Source organism: Saccopteryx leptura, chromosome 6 (genome assembly GCF_036850995.1).
Source record: "Saccopteryx leptura isolate mSacLep1 chromosome 6, mSacLep1_pri_phased_curated, whole genome shotgun sequence".
NCBI classification, from domain to species: Eukaryota; Metazoa; Chordata; class Mammalia; order Chiroptera; family Emballonuridae; genus Saccopteryx; species Saccopteryx leptura.
In genome coordinates, this window is record NC_089508.1 from 192,749,996 (window position 1) to 192,769,706 (window position 19,711).

Sequence of the window (19,711 nt, forward strand, 5' to 3'; positions counted from 1 at the left end):
AGGATTTGCCTCAGGGTGGACCCCCCCCCCCCCCAGGGATACCAGACCCTGGGTGGCAGGCGAGACCCCGAGGCCCCGCCCGCTGCTCCCTGAGTGAGGGAGGCCCAGGCATGCCAGGGGCCGCGGGGACAGCCGCGGGCTCAGCTCCCGGGACCTCCCTCCTCACACCTCACCTCCTGGTGGCCCAGGTCCAGTGTGGGTGACCAGCAGATGGCACAGGAAGGAGCCAGGTGCCCTCGGGGCTCACATTCTCTTGGGCAACTTGCCAGCTCGCCTGGTTCCCTGAGGCCTCCTCCATCTGGGCCTGGGCCTTCCTGGACCTGTCTGGCTGGTTTGTCAGCCCCTTTCCCTCCCCACCTCTTCCCTCTTTCTCTCCTCCTGCCCTGAGCTGGAGACACCCCCCCCCCATCCAACATATGCTATTCCCCCTCCCCCTTAAAGCCAGGATGCCAGCTTCCAAATTCAGGGGCTCTCCTGCCTCAGCTCAGACCTTGCAGAGGAGCAGACAAGTCCCCTAGATGTAGCAAGGGGCCGTCTGCCCTGGGGGCCCTCAGACCAGAGCTGGAGGCAGCAGTGGACAGAGCCCAGATACTAGGGGGAGCACAGGGGTGAGGGGAGGGGCCCCACGGCACACAGACCCGCGAGTCAGGTCTCCAGAGGGATATTTGGCTAATAGGGCCTTACTGACATCTGATACTAAAACACCTAATTGGCTTGGCTTTTCTAGTGTGTCTGCTTTCTCCCCCAGCAGCTTGACCATACCTTCACCCTTGACCCCTACCCATGATGCTTTGAATGTCTGTTTTGGTCTCTTGCATTCGCTCTCACGCTGCACTCGGACGCAAAGCGAAGGCTGGGAGTAGGGCAGACGGCGCCGCGGGTCACTGAGCTGGGTCGAGCCCGGCTCGTTGGTCCGTAGGTAGGCACACCCTTTTCTCTGTGTCCCCTGTGCACCTCCCCTCCTCGGGGCTGCCCCCAGCGGCTCTGGCAGCAGCGGGTTGCTTTGGCATTTATCGATCGGGTTTTGGCAAACCAAACCAAGTTGCAACGGCCAACCCCCACATACTGAGCCAGGAGGGTTTTTTAAAAAAATTCAAGTTCCTCCGCATTTTCCCTGGGTTTCCTTGTTGGGACTTTTTCTCCCCCTGCCCTTGGCAAGCTCTGTTGCCTCAGGTGTGGACAACTCCAGAAAGCCTTTCTTTTCTTGGTCCTCAGACACCCCCCCGGGCCCCCCTGCCTGCAGACCCTGGTCACCAGCCACTGTGGGAGGCAGCCAGGACGGGAGGGCTGGCCAGGGCTCGGGCAGAAGCCGGGAGGGTCTCGGGAGACCAAGATGGTCAGGGGCTCCCAGTTGTGACAGGCAAACCGTTTTTTTTTTTTTTTTTTTTTTGCTTTTGCCTTCCAAATACCGGTCCATCTCAAGGTGCTGGGGTGGAGCTGCTGCTGGCCTTCTGGGATCAGAGGCAGGCCTTCCGATACCCGGAAACCAGAGCCAGCCCTCCCCGCGCCAGACCCCGCCGGGGGGAACCCTGGGTGGGAGAGGGTTCTGGAGTCTCCACACCTGAGCAGCTCAGGGAAGGCTGTCTGTAGAAGGGAAAGTTGGCCACCGGTCCAACCCTGTGCCCCCCGCCCGCCACCCCCAGGGGGCCCGATGTGGAGGGCCCAGGCGCTGTCGAAAGTCTGCCTACACTTAGCCTGCTTTGCCGCTGTGGCCCACTGGGGCGGAGACAGACCGTGTGACGTCCGCAATGTGAATGGATCGCAAGTGTGCACTGCCTGCCTGCCGCCTGCCTGCCCACCGGCCTCCATCCCGCTTCATGCATCGCTCAGGGAGCCCGGCCCCTTCTCCTCACCCCCTAACACCCCCCCTGCCTCCCTCCTCTCTCCACTCCTTTTAGGGGTTCCTGAAGCTCCCCCCCCCACTCCCCCCGCCGAGGGGCAGTGGGCAGGAACAGGGCTCCCTCCAATCCGACCCGCGGTGGAGAGAAAGCCTCTGCCCTCACTGCACCTCGGCCGCCACACTCGCCCTGGGTTGCACCTGAGCAAACAGGTGGCCTGTGGCGTTGGCAGGAGAACGTGGAGCTGGCCAAGCCCAGACTGTCCCCACCCCTAGACACTGTGTCCGCCTCCAGCCTCCCCTGGCCCAACCTTGGCCAGTGGCCCCCAGAGCCCTTTCCCACCCCGGGTGCTCTGGGCGGATGGGCACTCCCGGGCAGGTGCTCTTTGGGGCGGTTAGAGTCCACCTGCCTGCCTGCCCTTGTGGGGCTAGCCAGGGAAGGTCAGAGCAAGCCTGTACCTCTAGACTGAGCTTCGGTAGGGGTTCCTGTGTGGGAGCGTGGGCCTCCCTTCCCTCCCTGCCTGCCCACAGCCCGCCCGTACACCTGCCCGCCTCTGTCCTGAGGACCAGAGTGGCAGGGCCAGGTCTCGTCACCAGCTGGAGACTCACAGGGCTCCTTTAGAATTCTCCTCCACTAGACTGTGGGCGACGGGACAGGCAGCCGGCCCCGGGTTCGAGTCCTGCCCCCTGTCGGAGTGCTTGGGCCCCGGGCCCAGTGCAGGGTGGGTCGGCCGGTGCCCTTCCCTGCCCACTCTGGTCCAGAGGCGTAGTCCGCTCTCGGTGGAGGGGACAGTGGGTTCTTTTCACAGGACAGGTGGCTCTGTGTATGTGTAATTCTCTTCACACCTGCAAAGTGCTTTCTGCTACAAATGTGAGCTCCTGTTCGGACCCTCCTCTAGCTGGGCTGGGCTGGGAGGGTCACCTCGTGCTACAGATGAGAAAATAGGGCTCCGGGAGGGCCAGGGACTTGTCCCAGGCTCCCTGGAGTGGGGCTGGGACTGGGAGCCAGCTTTAGACCCCAGAGCCTGCTCAGGACTTCAGCCCAGGGGTGTCCCCTACCCTCCAGAGGAGACCAAACTCCACCTTCTCCTGCCGCCAGCCCACAGGCCTCCAGCTGCCGGGACCTCCCCCGGCGCCTGTGCCCCGACCCCCAGCCTGAGCCCCTGGGCCCTGTCCTAGCCCTCTGCTCCCTGCTTCGGCCTCCTCTCTCCTCTCTCCTCTCCTGCCTCCTTCCTCAGCCTTCATGTTGTACGTGTGTGTGTGTGTGTGTGTGTGTGTGTGAGAGAGAGAGAGAGAGAGAGAGAGAGAGAGACCGTGGAGAGAGCTGTCTCCAGTCCTTGTCCGTGTGTCCCCTGACCGACACCCACTCTGGGCCGTCTGGGATGCCCATGGCTTGGGCTCTCTTTGATGGGGCGCTGGGCCATTGGGGTGGGGGTGGGGGGGACGCGTGGGCTGGTCCTGGACCCACCCCCGGCTGGTGCGGAGTGAGGAGCTAGGCTGGCGCTCCAGCCCTGAGTGGGGGCGATGGAGGCGGCGCCGCCCAGGTCAGGTTCTGACTGCCCCCTGTTTTCTGCACACCAGATGAGAGCTCCGAGGAGGAGGACGAGGAGGACAAGCTGGAGGACGAGGAGGACGAGGCCGACGGCGGCTACAGGCTGGGGGCCCGGGAGCGGGCCCTGTCGCCCAGCCTGGAGGAGAGCGGGCTGGGCCTGTTGGCCCGCTTTGCGGCCAGCGCCCTCCCCAGCCCCACGGTGGGGCCGTCCCTGTCGGTGGTGCAGCTGGAGGCCAAGCAGAAGGCCCGGAAGAAGGAGGAACGGCAGAGCCTGATGGGTACGTTCAGGGCAGCTGTGCTCCCTGCGGTGGCTCCACGGCCCCGTCCTATTGGTGGGGACCCTGGGCTCAGGAGTGCAGGGGCAGGTGTGCTTCCTGCGGTGGCTCCACGGCCCCATCCTGCTGGTGGGGACCCTGGGCTCAGGAGTGCAGGGGCAGGTGTGCTCCCTGCAGTGGCTCCATGGCCCCGTCCTGCCGGTGGGGACCCCCTGGGCTCAGGAGTGCAGGGGCAGGTGTGCTTCCTGCGGTGGCTCCACGGCCCCATCCTGCTGGTGGGGACCCTGGGCTCAGGAGTGCAGGGGCAGGTGTGCTCCCTGCAGTGGCTCCACGGCCCCGTCCTATCGGTGGGGACCCTGGGCTCAGGAGTGCAGGGGCAGCTGTGCTCCCTGCGGTGGCTCCACGGCCCCGTCCTGCTGGTGGGGACCCTGGGCTCAGGAGTGCAGGGGCAGGCGTGCTCCCTGCGGTGGCTCCACGGCCCCGTCCTATCGGTGGGGACCCTGGGCTCAGGAGTGCAGGGGCAGCTGTGCTTCCTGCGGTGGCTCCACGGCCCCGTCCTGCCGGTGGGGACCCTGGGCTCAGGAGTGCAGGGGCAGCTGTGCTCCCTGCAGTGGCTCCACGGCCCCGTCCTGCCGGTGGGGACCCTGGGCTCAGGAGTGCAGGGGCAGCTGTGCTCCCTGCAGTGGCTCCAGGGCCCCGTTCTGCCGGTGGGGACCCCCTGGGCTCAGGAGTGCAGGGGCAGGTGTGCTTCCTGCGGTGGCTCCACGGCCCCGTCCTGCCGGTGGGGACCCTGGGCTCAGGAGTGCAGGGGCAGGTGTGCTCCCTGCGGTGGCTCCACGGCCCCGTCCTGCCGGTGGGGACCCTGGGCTCAGGAGTGCAGGGGCAGGCGTGCTCCCTGCGGTGGCTCCACGGCCCCGTCCTATCGGTGGACCCCCTGGGCTCAGGAGTGCAGGGGCAGCTGTGCTCCCTGCAGTGGCTCCACGGCCCCGTCCTGCTGGTGGGGACCCTGGGCTCAGGAGTGCAGGGGCAGCTGTGCTTCCTGCGGTGGCTCCACGGCCCCGTCCTGCCGGTGGGGACCCTGGGCTCAGGAGTGCAGGGGCAGCTGTGCTCCCTGCGGTGGCTCCACGGCCCGTCCTGCCGGTGGGGACCCTGGGCTCAGGAGTGCAGGGGCAGGTGTGCTCCCTGCGGTGGCTCCACGGCCCCATCCTGCCGGTGGGGACCCTGGGCTCAGGAGTGCAGGGGCAGAGCCATGGGGCCCCACCCTGAGCAGAGGACCTGGCCTGCGGTCCCCAAGGAGGGGCCTCCAAAGCTGTGCAGAGTGGCCCGCAATCCACGTGGCCTGGCTTGCCCCCTTCCGGTTCCCAGAGATGTCAGGCAGTTCTTGGAAGCAGGAGGCCTCTGAGCTGTACCAAGGGGTGAAGGGTTGTGGGGGCTCAGGGAGGCCCCGGACCCAGCTGGGGGAGTCAAGGAGATCTCTCTTGACCAACGAGAGGTGTGGACACTGACTGAGCACACACAGAAGTCAGGGTGTGTGCAGAAGGACAGGTGCACAGAGCATGCAGCTGGGGCTGGGGCTGCCCCGGGCTTGTCGGGCTGCGTCACTCAGTTAGCCAGGCTTCCCGCCCCACTTCTCCTGGCTTGAGAGCTTCCTCCCCTCCCCCTCCCCCTCCCCTCCCCCTCCCCTCTCCTCCCCTCTCCTTCCCTCCCCTTCTCTTCCCTTCCTTCCCCTTCCCTTCCCTCCTCTTCCCTTCTCTTTCCTTTTCCCTTCTCTCTTTCCTTTTCCCTCCCCTCCCCTCCCCTCCTCTCCTCTCCTCTCCCCTCCCCTCCCCACTCCTTCCCTCTTTCCTTTCCCCTCCCCTCCCCTCCCCTCCCCTCCCCTCCCCTCTCCTCCCCTCCCCCTACCCTTTCCTTTCCTTCTTTTTTTTTTTTTTTTTTTGTATTTTTCTGAAGCTGGAAACGGGGAGAGACAGTCAGACAGACTCCCGCATGCGCCCGACCGGGATCCACCTGGCACGCCCACCAGGGGGCGACACTCTGCCCCTCCGGGGCGTCGCTCTGCTGCGACTAGAGCCACTCTAGAGCCTGGGGCAGAGGCCAAGGAGCCATCCCCAGGGCCCGGGCCATCTTTGCTCCAGTGGAGCCTCGGCTGCGGGAGGGGAAGAGAGAGAGAGAGAGAGAGGAAGGAGAGGGGGAGGGATGGAGAAGCAGATGGGCGCTTCTCCTGTGTGCCCTGGCCGGGAATCGAACCTGGGACTTCTGCACACCAGGCCGACGCTCTACCACTGAGCCAACCGGCCAGGGTCCTTCTTTCTTGAGAGATGAGAACCACCAAACTTGTAGTTGTATCACTTTAGTTGTTCACTGATCACTCTCTTATATGTGCCTTAATGGGGGGGGGGACTCCAAGACAGTGGCCCCTTGCTCAAGCCAGCGACCTTGGGATCATGTCTGTGATCCTGCGCTCAAGCTGACGAGACCCATGCTCAAGCCGGTAACCTCGGGGTTTCGAACCTGGGACCTCAGCGTCCCAGGTCAGCATGCTTTCCACTGCACCACCACAGGTCAGACAAGAGAGCTCATTTCTTTTTGGTGCTCAGTAAATCCTAGTGCAGGGGTCGGGAGCCTTTTTGGTTGAGAGAGCCATAAACAGCACATATTTTAAAATGTAATTCCGTGAGAGCCACAACGACCCCTGTACGTTACACATTATCCAATAAAAATTTGGTGTTGTCCCGGAGGACAGCTGTGATTGGCTCCAGCCACCCGCAACCTTGAACATGAGCGGTAGGAAATGAATGGATAGTAATACATGAGAATGTTTTATATATATGTATTTTTTTTTTTTAACAGAGTGAGAGAGAGAGTCAGAGAGAGGGATAGACAGGGACAGACAGATAGGAACGGAGAGAGATGAGAAGCATCAATCATCAGTTTCTCGCTGCAACACCTTAGTTGTTCATTGATTGCTTTCTCATATGTGCCTTGACCGCAGGCCTTCAGCAGACCAAGTAAACCCTTGCTCAAGCCAGTGACCTTGGGTCCAAGCTAGTGAGCTTTGCTCAAACCAGATGAACCCACGCTCAAGCTGGCAACCTTGGGGTCTCGAACCTGGGTCCTCCACATCCCAGTCCGACACTCCATCCACTGTGCCACTGCCTGGTCAGGCGAGAATGTTTTATATTTTTATTTTTATTTATTTATTTATTTTTTTATTTATTTTTAGAGAGGAGAGAGAGAAGGAGAGAAAGAGACAGAGAGGGAGAGAGAGGAGAGAGAGACAGAGAGAAGGGGGGAGGAGCTGGAAGCATCAACTCCCATATGTGCCTTGACCAGGCAAGCCCAGGGTTTTGAACCGGTGACCTCAGCATTTCCAGGTTGACGCTTTTTCCACTGCACCACCACAGGTCAGGCAGAATGTTTTATATTTTTAACGTTATTACTTTCTCTATTAAAGATTTGTCTACGAGTCAGATGCAGCCATCAAAAGAGCCACATCTGGCTCGCGAGCCCTAGGTTTCCGACCCCTGTCCTAGTGTCTGGAGGCACTCAGTTTATTTTCCCTGTCACCCACTGAAGGCCATCTAGGACGTTTTAGTGACGTCCAGGTTGTTAAGAATGAAGCTATGAGCATCCGTGTGCAGGTTTTGTGTGGGTAATAAACTTTGAGCTCCTTTGGGCAAATGCCAAGGAAGGTGGTTGCTGGATCATATGGTCAGTGTGTTTAGTTTTGTAAGAAGCCATTAAGCCTGACCAGGCGGTGGCGCAGTGGATAGAGCATTGGACTGGGATGCTGAGGATCCAGGTTCGAGACTCCGAGGTCGCCAGCTTGAGCGCGGGCTTATCTGGTTTGAGTAAAGCTCACCAGCTTGGACCCAAGGTCGCTGACTCGAGCAAGGGGTCACTCGGTCTGCTGAAGGCCCACGGTCAAGGCACATATGAGAAAGCAATCAATGAACAACCAAGGAGTCGCAATGAAAAACTGATGATTGATGCTTCTCATCTCTCCATTCCTGTCTGTCTGTCCCTGTCTATCCCTCTCTCTGACTCTCTCTCTGACTCTGTAAAAAAAAAAAAAGGCCATCAAGCCGTCTCCCATGTGGCTGCACTGTGCCCTCCCGCCAGGGGTGTCTGAGTGTCCCGTTGCTCCGCATCCTCACTGGTGTTCCCGGTTAGTGTTTGGAATTTTGGCCGTTCCCTTCTGCATGTCACAGTCTTTCGTTGTTGCAGTTTGCATTTTCCTGAGGATGGATGTGGAACATCTTTACATGGGCTTATCTGCCCTCTTCCTGGAAGTTGCCTGTTGAGGTTTTTGGCCCATTTTTAAATCAGGTTATTTGTTCACTTTTATTTATTTTTTTATTTTTTCATTTTTCTGAAGCTGGAAACGGGGAGAGACAGTCAGACAGACTCCCGCATGCGCCCGACCGGGATCCACCGGCATGCCCACCAGGGGGCGATGCTCTGCCCATCATGGGCATTGTTCTGTTGCATCCAGAGCCATTCTAGCGCCTGGGGCAGAGGCCAAGGAGCCATCCCCAGCGCCCGGGCCATCTTTGCTCCAATGGAGCCTTGGCTGTGGGAGGGGAAGAGAGAGACAGAGAGGAAGGAGGGGGGGTGGAGAAGCAGATGGGTGCTTCTCCTGTGTGCCCTGGCCGGGAATCGAACCCAGGACTCCTGCACACCAGGCCAATGCTCTACTGCTGAGCCAACCGGCCAGGGCCTATTTGTTCACTTCTAATGTTGAGTTTTAATAGTTCTTTATCTATTTGGGACGGCAGTTTTTCCTCCCTGTCTTGTCCTTTCATTCTCTGGATGGTATTTTTGTGAGGCCGAAATTTTTAATTTTCATGAGGTCCAGTTTATCAGTTCTTTCATGGGTTGCATCTCTGGTGTGTTGTTTCTAAAGATTTCCTGCTAAGCCCAAGGTCATCTAGAGTTCCTTCTTATGTTATTTTCCAGAAGTTTTGTAGTTTTGTGTTTTACATTTAGGCCTGTGATCCATTTCGTGTTAAATTTTGTGAAGGGAATAAGGTCTATGTCTAGGCTTTCTTTCTTTCTTTCTTTTTGTTTCTCTTTCTCTCTTTTTTTTTTTTTTTCATTTTTCCGAAGCTGGAAACGGGGAGGCAGTCAGATAGACTCCCGCATGCGCCCGACCGGGATCCACCCAGCATGCCCACCAGGGGGCGATGCTCTGCCCATCTGGGGTGTAGCTCTGTTGCATCCAGAGACATTCTAGCGCCTGAGGCAGAGGCCACAGAGCCATCCTCAGCGCCTGGGCCATCTTTGCTCCAATGGAGCCTCGGCTGCGGGAGGGGAAGAGAGAGACAGAGAGGAAGGAGAGGGGGCGGGGTGGAGAAGCAGATGGGCGCCTCTCCTGTGTGCCCTGGCTGGGAATCGAACCCGGGACTTCTGCACACCAGGCCGATGCTCTACCGCTGAGCCAACCGGCCAGGGCCACTTTTCTTTTTCTTATTTTTTATTTTTTGCACGTGGATGTCCAGCAGTATTTGTTGAAAAGGCTGTCTTTGCTCCACTGTGTTGCCTTTGTTCTTTTGTCAAAGTCCTCTGACTGCATTTAGGGGTCTAGTTCTGGGCCGTTCTGTTTCTCTGCCGGCACGGCACTGTCCTGATTGCTGTAGCTTTGTAGTAAGTCTTGAAGTTGGGCAGTGTCAGCCCTCAGACTGTGTTTCTCTCCTGCAGTATCCAGTTGGCTGTCCTGGGTCTCTTGCCCCCCTTTAAACTTTAGAATTAGGACGTCAGTATCCACACAGTAACCTCCTGGGATTTCATTTGGGATTGCATTATCTCGGTACATCAGGTTGGGAAGAATGGACACCTTGACATTTATCAAGTCCTTGTGTCCATGAACATTGAATGTCCTCGTACTTTCTTTTTTTGTCTGTTGAGGTATTCATGTGGTTTTTGTCCTTTATTCGATCAGTGTGGTATATTACGTTAATTTCTTCTTTCTGATACGTTGAACCAACTTTGCATTCCTGGGATAAATCGCTTTTGGCCATGATGTACAATCTTGTGTATGTGTTTCTGGACTGTATCTGTGTGTGTTTATAGCTGTTAAGTTCTCCTGACAGAGTGACCACGTTCTCGTTTTGACATGTCCTTCTTTGTCTAAAGGACCTTCCGTCTTACAGTCGCTCTGGCCTGATGTCAGTGTGGCCCCCGCAGCTCCACTCGCACGGTTTATCTTCCTCATCCTTTGACTTGTCAGTCTCTTCGTGTCTTGCCCTTGGTTTTTTCTGTTCTGTCCCCCTCTTCCTCCTTTCACTGCCTTCTTTTGGGAGGAGGCAGGAGCCCAGGGTGCTGGGTGGGAGTTGGGATGTGGGTTTGACTCCCAGCTGCAGCGCTGGGCGATACGGAGGCCTCAGCACACCCTTCCCTGTCTCGGCTTCCTGCTCGTCGCCCCGGCCCCCACCATGCCCTCAAAGCCCCCACTGTGCCCTTGCGGACTGGCTTTCCTGCCCCAGGCCATTTATGCTGCCCCACGGGTCTCAATAGCATCTCTCCTCTGACCTGGTCTCTCCAGCCTGTCCTCTTCCAAGTGGGAGTCCCTCTGTCTCCGCTCCGCCCCTCCGTAGTGCAGTGTCTCCTGTGCGTGTGGGTTTTCTGCAGGGGCGCTGCCAGCCGGTGGGGTCCCCTCCCTCCTTCCCGCAGCAGAACTCCGAAGCCTGTGCGTGTGGGTTTTCTGCAGGGGCGCTGCCAGCCGGTGGGGCCGCCTCCCCTCCTTCCCGCAGCAGAACTCCAAAGCCTGTGTTTCAGGCAGCACTCTAATCAGCCATGAAAGCCCCCAGCTGCTTCCCTGTGCAGCGGGAAGTCTGTTAACAAAAGATTAATTAACGGGATCATTAAGCTTTGCAAGTGGTTCCTTCCCACGGAGTGTGTCCCCTCCCCCTGTCCCCGTCCCTCTGGTGCGGCTGCATCTGTCGGGGCGTGGGGCCACGGTGCCAGGCCTCCTGCAAGAGCCCCCGTGGCAGGCTGTTGCTGCCCAGGGGTCAGGAGAACAGGGCTTTGGCCCTGGCTTCTCCACTCATGTGCTGTGGGACTCGGGACAAGCCCTCCTCTGGGGTGGTGTCAGCTCTGGGCTGTCACAGACCTTGCAACCCTAGCACCTGCCTGGAGGAGGAGTACACCTTAAAGCTCCCATCCCCAGGGAGTTTCCTCTGGCCACCGGCTCTGGGCCAGGCTCCGAGCTGACAAGGCTCAGGACTCCAGGAGAACTCTCGGGTCTGTGTCTGGGTGGAGTTGGGGGTGGAGCGGGATGGGATAGGCTTGCAGGGCCGGGGCCCCACAGTGTCGTGTGTGCCTGTGGTGCAGGACGTGAGGACAGGAGTCCCCAGGGCGCAAGCCTCTCAGAGGAGGCGGTGTCCCTGGGCGGAGGCAGGGGCGGTCTCAGGCAGAGGCGCGGGAGGAAACAAAGGTTGCAGAGACCCGGGGCAGCAGTGCTCCTGCCACTCCGCTCAGGGCTGGGGCCGGGGCCGGGGCTGGGGCCGCCTTCACGGCTCGGCTCCCCTTGGCTGTGGGAAGTGAGGCAGGGCTCAGCCCGAGAGGAGGGGCTGGGTCCCAGGGTGCTGTGGGCTCAGGTGAGGGCCCCGCCCTTGTAAAGAGGAGTGGGTGCCAGGGGCCTCCCAGCCCGGACACTCGGCACCAGGAAGGGAGCAGAGGCCCCTCCGGGCTCGGAGATTTCACCTGGGCTTCCCATCTGCCTCCCTGGAGTTGCTGTCTGCAGGCGTGGGGCCCTCCTCTCCCCTCTTCCAGCTTCTGGGATTTCCACGGGGCACGCAGGGGGCAGAGGAGAGGCTTGTAGGGGCAGAAGCAGGAGTGTCCACATTCCCACACGATGCCCTGGAGGGGGGTGTGGGGAGCAGAGTCTAGGCGGCCGAGGGGGGCTTTGTGCTGGTGACCGGGGCCTCCGGGTGGGTCGGAAGGGAGGGCCCCGTGAGCCGTGTGCTCATCTCCCGCTTTCCACACCCAGGCACGGAGTTCGAGTACACGGATTCCGAGAGCGAGGTCAAGGTGCGGAAGCGGTCACCTGCCGGGCTGCTGCGGCCCAAGAAGGGTCTGGGGGAACCGGGCCCCGCCCAGGTCGCACCCCTGCCCAGCACCCGTGGCCCCGGCCCCACCAGCCCCGACAAGACCAAGCTGGCCACAGAGAAGGGGCGCAAGGCCCGCAGGCTGCGGGGCCCCAAGGAGCCCGGCTTCGAGGCGGGGCCGGAGGCCAGCGACGACGACCTGTGGACGCGGCGGCGCAGCGAGCGCATCTTCCTGCACGACGCCTCGGCCTCGGCCCCGGCGCCCAGTGCCACGGCGCCCGTCGTCACCAAGCCCGGCCGCTGTGGCAAGGGTGGCCCGCTGAGCCCACGCAAGGACGCTGGTCGAGCCAAGGACAGGAAGGACCCCAGGAAGGTAGGGGCTCAGCACCGGGGTGGGGCCGCGGGGAGGGGGCTCCGATGTCCACCACAGGGCCCTGGACCCAGTCCACCAGGAGCGGCATGAGAGCCGGCCTGCCTTCCTCGCACAGGCCCTGTGCCACCTGTCTTTAAATAACGTTCCAAACGTGTGAGGTGCACGGACCCCAAAGGAAACAGCAGTTACCAGAATGCCAGCGCCTCCCTCTGGGAGCTGCGTCCGGCTCCTTTAAGAGGAGCGCCCCTGATGAGGAGCCCGGTGCTGGGCCCAGCGAGTGCTGGCACTTGGAAGTGATGGGCCTGTGTGAGGCTGTGAGGTCTCTGTGGCACTGTCATGCACCACAGGGCAGTGATTTCTGTTGGTGACAAAGTCACAGGCAGTGCTGGTCCTGTTGTGACCTGGGGCCTCTGCTCACATCGGAAGGGAAATCTCGCTTCTTCAGAGGTTCATGGAAGTAGAGACAGGCTTTCTTTATTCCCATCCAAGCTCACAGAGGCCCCGAATTCTCTGTGCAGTGAGAACACTTGCTATCAAGGAACCCAGTGAGATGCGACCTGTACCCCTTTCTGCTAGGACGCTAGTGGCTGTTTGTCCCGTCCCCCCTGAGGTGGTCGCCCTCGGGCCTGGCGCCAGCTCTCGGCAGAGGTCTCTGCCTCGGGCCTCTCCACCTCACATCCCTGGTGGAAGAGAAAGTTAAATGACAGTGACCCTCCAGAGATGGTCACAAACAGGGATGAGACTGCGTTCGTTTCCTGGGAAAGGTTGATAAGAAGGGGCCGCATGTGGGTGTCACTCACAAGCCTCTCAATTTGCGCTCACTGCTAAGGGTTTCTTGGAGAGAAGGTGCCGGAGTAATAGATACTGATGGGAGTCATACCAGGTGACCCAGGGCGGGGCCCAGGCGTGTCCTAACCGCTTTACCACATATCCTTAACTTACTGTTAAAGGAAAACGTGCTTCCTGTACCCACAACACTTCTGACACTGACTGCTTGAGTCGGCACAGCCCCCACAAGGTGCAGGGCTCAGTCCCACGAGACTGTCCCCGCCCCCCACCTCAGGTACCAGTTGCAAGTCCCAGGCCACCTGCACTTGTGAGCAACCGGCTGTAACTCGGGGGTTCCCAGCACCTCAGGCTCGATAAGTCACTGGGATGACACACACTCCGGAAAACACGATGCTTACGTTCCTGGTTTATTATAAAGGACACGACTCGGGAACAGCTCATGGAAGAGACGCACAGGACAGGGTCTGGGGGCCGGGGCCGGGGCTGCCCTGCCTTCTCTGGGTGCACCTCCCTCCCGGCACTCCCGGTGTTCACCACCCAGAGGTTCTCCAGACCGCGTCGCTCCGAGGTTTTATGGAAGCTTCTTCACAAGGACAGGACCGACTGTTACCACAGTTTCCAGCCCCTCTCTTGTCCCTGAAGGACCAAGAGTCACCTCAGTGGAATAAAAGAGGCTGCTCAGACCCAGGAAATTCCTAGGGATTTAGGAGCTCGGGGTCACAAACTGGGGTCAGAGACCAAATGTGTATCTTCTTTTTTTTCCTAATTTTTATTCATTGATTTCATAGAGGGAGGAAGGGAGGGAGGGAGGGAGGGAGGGAGGGAGAGAGAGAGAGAGAGAGAGAGAGAGAGAGAGAGAGAGAGAGAGAGAGGAACATTGATCTGCTCCTGTATGTGCTCTGACTGGGGATCGAACCAGCAACCTCTGTGCTTCGGGACAATGCTCCAACCAACCAAGCTATCCACCCAGGGCCAAATGTATATTTCTTACATCAGGATTGACTGCTTACAAAACCACATGTAGCAGGTTCCTCATGGTAACCACTTCACAAGTGGTCCTGTGACCTACCCGAGGTCATAGCAACTAGTGGTCACCAGAGGCTGGGCCTTTACCCCTGAGCCACGTGACCTCCTCGGGCCTTCCCCTAGGTGGTGGCTCTGCAGTGGGTGGCCCAGGATCCGGCCCAGTCCTCGTTTTCTGGGGACACAGTGAGAGACGGGAACAGAACAGGTTAATTGTCAACAAAAGGAAAAATCAGACCCCGCGGCCCCTTACCCCAGGAATGACCACTGATATTTTTTTATATACTTTGATTCCATTTTTTAATAGTTGGCATTCTACCTTGTGTGTTCCCAGATGATGAGCTTTTTTATTTTACTGATTTAAAACCAGTGTTTCGACATGGCAGCCTGACGCCCCCGTGTCTGGCCAGCCCATGCTTCCGTTCCCTCCCGCCACGGCCGTGCTGGCCGCTTGGCGGCCAGGGGTCTTCACCATCACAGTGACCGCAGCCGCGGACAGCTCTGTTCTGTGTACAGAACCGGTCACATTTGGAGTTCTTATCTCATTTTAAGAAATGATTACACTCCCAGAAGCGGGAGACAGTGACGGTTTTGCCTGTTAGCATAGTCACTGGGAAGGTGCAGAGAAGGAAGGAAAGGCCTTGGCCGGGTGGCTGAGCGGACGGCGTGTCCCGTGTGCCCGAGGTTGCAGGTTCCACCCCCGACCAGGGCACGTGCAGGAAGCAGCGGACGAGTGTGCCACTGAACGGAACGATGGAGTGAAATAATGAGCTGGTGCTTCTCTCCCTCCCGCCCTCCCCTCTCTCAAATCAATGGAAAAATGCAAAGAAAACGGAAATAACCCTCAGTTTCAACTTTTTCTTTGCTGTTGTCACCCCCGTGCCCCATGCGTGCAAAGACGAACTATTTAATGACACGTTACGGAAAAGGAAACATGACCACCTTAAGAGCGATCCTTTGACCCCCCCCCAAGATGCCTTCTTTTTTTTTTTTTTTTTTATCCCCGAAGCTAGAAACGGGGAGGCAGTCAGACAGACTCCCGCATGCGCCCGACCGGGATCCACCCGGCACGCCCACCAGGGGGCGATGCTCTGTTGCATCCAGAGCCATTCTAGCGCCTGAGGCAGAGGCCACAGAGCCATCCTCAGCACCCGGGCAAACTTTGCTCCAATGGAGCCTTGGCTGCAGGAGGGGAAGAGAGAGACAGAGGAAGGAGAGGGGGAAGGGTGGAGAAGCAGATGGGCACTTCTCCTGTGTGCCCTGGCTGGGAATCGAACCTGGGACTCCTGCACGCCAGGCCGACGCTCTACCACTGAGCCAACCGGTCAGGGCAAATGCCTTCTGATAATGCCAGAAATGTAAACAGGATTAAAAAGTTCATCAGACAGAAAACAACGCTTATATGTATGTATACACCCTCTCCCGTAGGGATTAAGCCGAGCACCTTCTAATTATTTAATTATTTAGGTAACATTCCTGTTTTGTCCCTTTGAATGCCCTGTGCTTTGCCTTTCACTCATCTCCTGTTGTCATGGTAACGGGAGCCCAGTATTATCTTTCTCTGTTTCTTCATTTCCCCGTCTGCTCTGCTCCCTTGATTGGGTCGAGCTGTTGTGGGCGTGTCTCTTATTTAAAGAGCACAAAGTGGGCCCCCATCCCGCCCCCACATCCCACCGCCCACTGTCCTGCGCCAGGGCCAGGCTGGCTGCGGTTGGAGCCTGCTCCCCGCACACGCGGCCCCTGTCCCCGCTTCCCCTGGCAGTGTCTCTCCCCGGGACGGGACGGTGCCACCCTGACAGCTGGGATTAGGTCTCGGACGCACCAGCAGTTCTGAAAGTGCTGGCAGTCTAGGTTGCTCCCAGTTCTCTGCTCTGCTAAGTGAAGCCACATACAGTCCGCACACACTTGGACCCTTTCCCGTGTCACCCACGAGTGGGAGCCCACCCCGTTTCACCACCTGGGATGGTGCAGCGCCCCCTCTCTTCTGGGGCGTGTGGAAGGTCACATGTGCCGTCTGGAAGCCACCGGGGCAGCCGGTGAGCGCCCCTGACTGCCCCATCCAGGAGCACGCCCGTGGGGCTGACTGGCCCTGTCTCTCTTCTGGCGTCACTGGGAAGATCAAGACCGTGGAGGCGCTGTTGGGGGTGGTCGAGTCGCAGACCCCCCACCTCGTCACGCCGGGCAGCTGTTAAAGTAAAAAGAGGCTCCCTCAATGTTTACCCAGACATACTGGTGGGGGTTGCAAAATGGGACTTTCGGTAAATTTCCGTCCGTTAAAAAAAAACCCCACTGTGTTTAAAAAAAAACCACTGTGTGTGCCCCAACCTGTCTGCTAGCCTTTGTGTTCACAGGGGCGTCTGTGCTTAGGGAAGGTTCTGGAAGGGCACACGCAGCTACTGGGGGCTCTAGGTGCCTCTGCTTTGACGGGGTTGTTGGAGAGAGACTTGCATGCGCAGATACGCTTTACACACACCCCTTAGTTGTCTTTTTTTTGTCCAAACAAGCGATGTATGCATGGTAGTAGTGAACCAGGTGTGACTGACAGGTCTTTCAGGGAGGAGGGTGGCTGTGGGTGGGGGGTGGGGGGGTGTCGCGTGGCGGAGGAGGAAGCGGAGGCCGGGCATTCCCCGCCTCTGACGGAGCCCCTGCCGCTTCTTCCCCAGAAGAAGAAGGGGAAGGAGGCTGGACCTGGAGCCACGCTGCCCACGCCCCGTGCGCCCATTCTGCCCCCCGAGGCCCGGGCCCCTCACACCGGCTCGCCAGCCTCCGCCAAGAGGAGCAAGGCCAAGGCCAAAGGGAAGGAGGTGAAGAAGGAGGTGAGGCTCGCCCCGCCCCCCTGGGCCGGACAGAGCGCATGTCTTTGTCCAAAGGACAGCTGGGTCACGCCGGGACGTGCCTGCCTCAGTTTCCCCAAGGAGGGGACCAAGGCGCCTGCCTGGGTGTGATGAACATAGCGTGATGCTGAGTACTGAGTGCTTGGCACTGAGCACGTGCGGGCCCTGGCCTGGCGGGTGATGGCTCGTTCTGTCCTCCTCTGGCTTTGGGGGGGACTCAGTGGGCGCCCACACTGCATACGTGGCAGATGCCACTGTGGCCTGATGGACCCAGAGTTTCCAGGGAAGGGTCCCCAGCCAGGCAGGATGCAGGTACCCCATCCTAAGCTGGCGGTCTGCTGTGCTCTGTCCCCAGAACCGGGGCAAGGGGGGAGCCGTGAGCAAGCTGATGGAGAGCATGGCCGCTGAGGAGGACTTTGAGCCCAACCAGGACTCGAGCTTCTCCGAGGATGAGCATCTGCCGCGTGGCGGGGCCGCGGAGCGGCCACTCACTCCCGGTCAGTACCTGCGGTGCTGTGTGCGCTCAGGGCCACTCACTCCCGGTCAGTACCTGCGGTGCTGTGTGCGCTCAGGGCCACTCACTCCCGGTCAGTACCTGCGGTGCTGTGTGCGCTCAGGGCCACTCACTCCCGGTCAGTACCTGCGGTGCTGTGTGCGCTCAGGGCCACTCACTCCCGGTCAGTACCTGCGGTGCTGTGTGCGCTCAGGGCCACTCACTCCCGGTCAGTACCTGCGGTGCTATGTGTGCACTCAGGCCTGGAATGGGGCGGGGGGTGCGGGATGTTTCCCTGGGGAAATCACCCGGCCTGTGAGGGTGACAGAGGGAACGGCACATGCAAAGACCCTGAGGTTGGGTGGGGCGTTGTCTTGGGGCAAACTGATAGAAACCCAGTCTGGCCCGGGCTGGGTCGGCTCAGGAGGGAGGGAGCAGCCTGGGGTGGGGGGCTTGGAACCAGTTTGCTCTGACCCTGGTGGGCCTTGGCGAGGAGTTTGGGCTTTGCCCAAAGGAAGACGGGCAGCAGTCAGTGTGGAGCAGTCAGGCTGGTTCTGAGGCGAGCTCTGTGACCGGGCCCGGAGGCGGGCCAAGGGTATAGCTGGTGGGGGTTGTAGCCAGGAACCAGGTGAGGACAGAGAGGCTGCTGTGGGACAGCAGGAGGGAGAAGGGGTGGGTCTGAACACATTAGAGGGGAGTAGAGGGGTTGTGTGAGCAGATGAGACAGGAAGGGGTGCAGACTTGGTGTGGGCAGGGCGGGTAGTCTCCAAGGCAGGTCACAGGGGAGCAGGGGCAAATCACATGGTGGGCTGTGCTGACTGGAATTTGGGGTCCCTAGAGGACATCCCAAGGAAGTGACGTTAGTAGCTACCTGGATCTGGGGGTATAGAGCTCGGAGGAGAGATTGAGGATATGAATTGGGTTGGGGGGCAATGTGGAGCAAGGGGAGGGTCTGGGCCAGCCCTGAGGAACTTTTTTCACCTTATCAGGAGTGTATCGGTCAGCTACTGCTGTGTAACAAACAGTTGCTCAATCTCAGTGGGTGTCAGGGCTGACTTGGGCTGGGCTTGCTACCATGTGAATGGGATGGCCAGGGGTCCACTGCTCCATGGACTACTGTGCTCCTCTGGACTGGTCAGCTAGCTAGGAGTGTTCTTACGGACATGTGCTAGAGGCTCAGGAGAGAGTGGAGACTGAAGAGGCTTCTGAAACCCTTTCTGTGGGAAGTCTGGCTGTGGGGGGGCCGGTTTCTACCAGAACAAATGGCATTCCAGGACAGCAAGTCCTGGAGTGGTGTCTGAGGAAGCAGCAGTGGGTGCTGGTGACCCGGAGCCTGGTACCCAGGCTCAGAGGGTCGGGGTCTTTGGGAAGGGGAGGGGCAACATGTGTAGGCTGTCACCTTGTTCCCACTCACCTGGGGTCTCTCCAGACGTGAACCCCCATGCATACACGCTGGTGCATATGTGCACGTCCCTGCCCAAGGCCTGTCTGGGCACACACACGTGACCCACGTGCCCTGCGGGCTCTCCCAGCACCTGTTCTCCAGGGCTCCGGGCAGGCTGGGGAGAAGGAAGGGCCGGAAGGGAGGGCGGGTCTGCAGCTCCGCCTCACTGCCCCTCCCGCAGCCCCGCGCTCCTGCATCATCGACAAGGACGAGCTAAAAGACGGCCTGCGTGTGCTCATCCCCATGGACGACAAGCTGCTGTACGCCGGGCACGTGCAGACGGTGCACTCGCCAGACATGTGAGCGGGGGCGGGGGGCCGGGGCTGCGGGGGCGGGCCGTGGGGCCCTGGAGGCCCGGGGCTGCGGGGGTGGGCTGTGGGGCTGTGGAGGCCCGGGGCTGCGGGGGGGGGGGGGGCCGGCTGTGGGGCCGGGGAGGCCCGGGGCTGCGGGCGGCCGGCTGTGGGGCCGTGGAGGTGCCGGCTGTGGGGCCGGCAGTGGGGCCGTGGAGGCCCGGGGCTGCAGGGCGTACCTGGCTCAGGCCCTGAAGGCCCTCACTGGGCTGCATCCAGGGACATCTGGCCTCTGCAGGCAGGTGGCTTCTCCTCTCTGAGTGGCTCTCCCCCATAAAACTGGGCATTGGCTCTGGGAAGACAGTCCCCTCAGAGGTGCCAGTGGCTCAGCGATGGAGAGGGGACAGGAGAGAGGGTGCTGGCCTCTCTGGGATCTGCAGCCCGTTGTTGTGCAGATGGGGAAACTGAGGCCAGAGTTCATACAGCACATCAGTAAAGCCTCCAGCTCCGACGTCCTGTCTCGGTGCTGTGCAGGCAGGGCCGGGAGGCTGCGGTGCAGGGGTCCCTGTGGCAGGTCCCTGACCTCTCCCGGCCCACCCAACCCTTGTCCTGGCCTTGCAGATACCGAGTGGTGGTGGAGGGTGAACGTGGGAACCGGCCCCACATCTACTGCCTAGAACAGCTGCTGCAGGAGGCGGTGAGCGGAGGTGGTGGGGCGGGGAGGGAGGCGAGGGCTGGTGCTGGCCACCACCG

General features: G+C 60.0%; 1 protein-coding gene across 5 annotated transcripts in view; it reads left to right on the forward strand.

Moving 5' to 3' along the window:
• The window catches only part of TNRC18 (trinucleotide repeat containing 18), a 92,058-nt gene that overhangs the window by 61,910 nt on the left and 10,437 nt on the right, over positions 1–19,711 (forward strand). For all 5 annotated transcript variants that reach the window (XM_066343336.1, XM_066343339.1, XM_066343338.1 and 2 more), the window contains 6 exons: positions 3,419–3,667; positions 11,655–12,085; positions 16,561–16,713; positions 17,087–17,228; positions 18,850–18,967; positions 19,580–19,655. In XM_066343336.1, the coding sequence (XP_066199433.1) occupies positions 3,419–3,667; positions 11,655–12,085; positions 16,561–16,713; positions 17,087–17,228; positions 18,850–18,967; positions 19,580–19,655 (1,169 nt within the window). The remainder of the gene's footprint in view (positions 1–3,418; positions 3,668–11,654; positions 12,086–16,560; positions 16,714–17,086; positions 17,229–18,849; positions 18,968–19,579; positions 19,656–19,711) is intronic.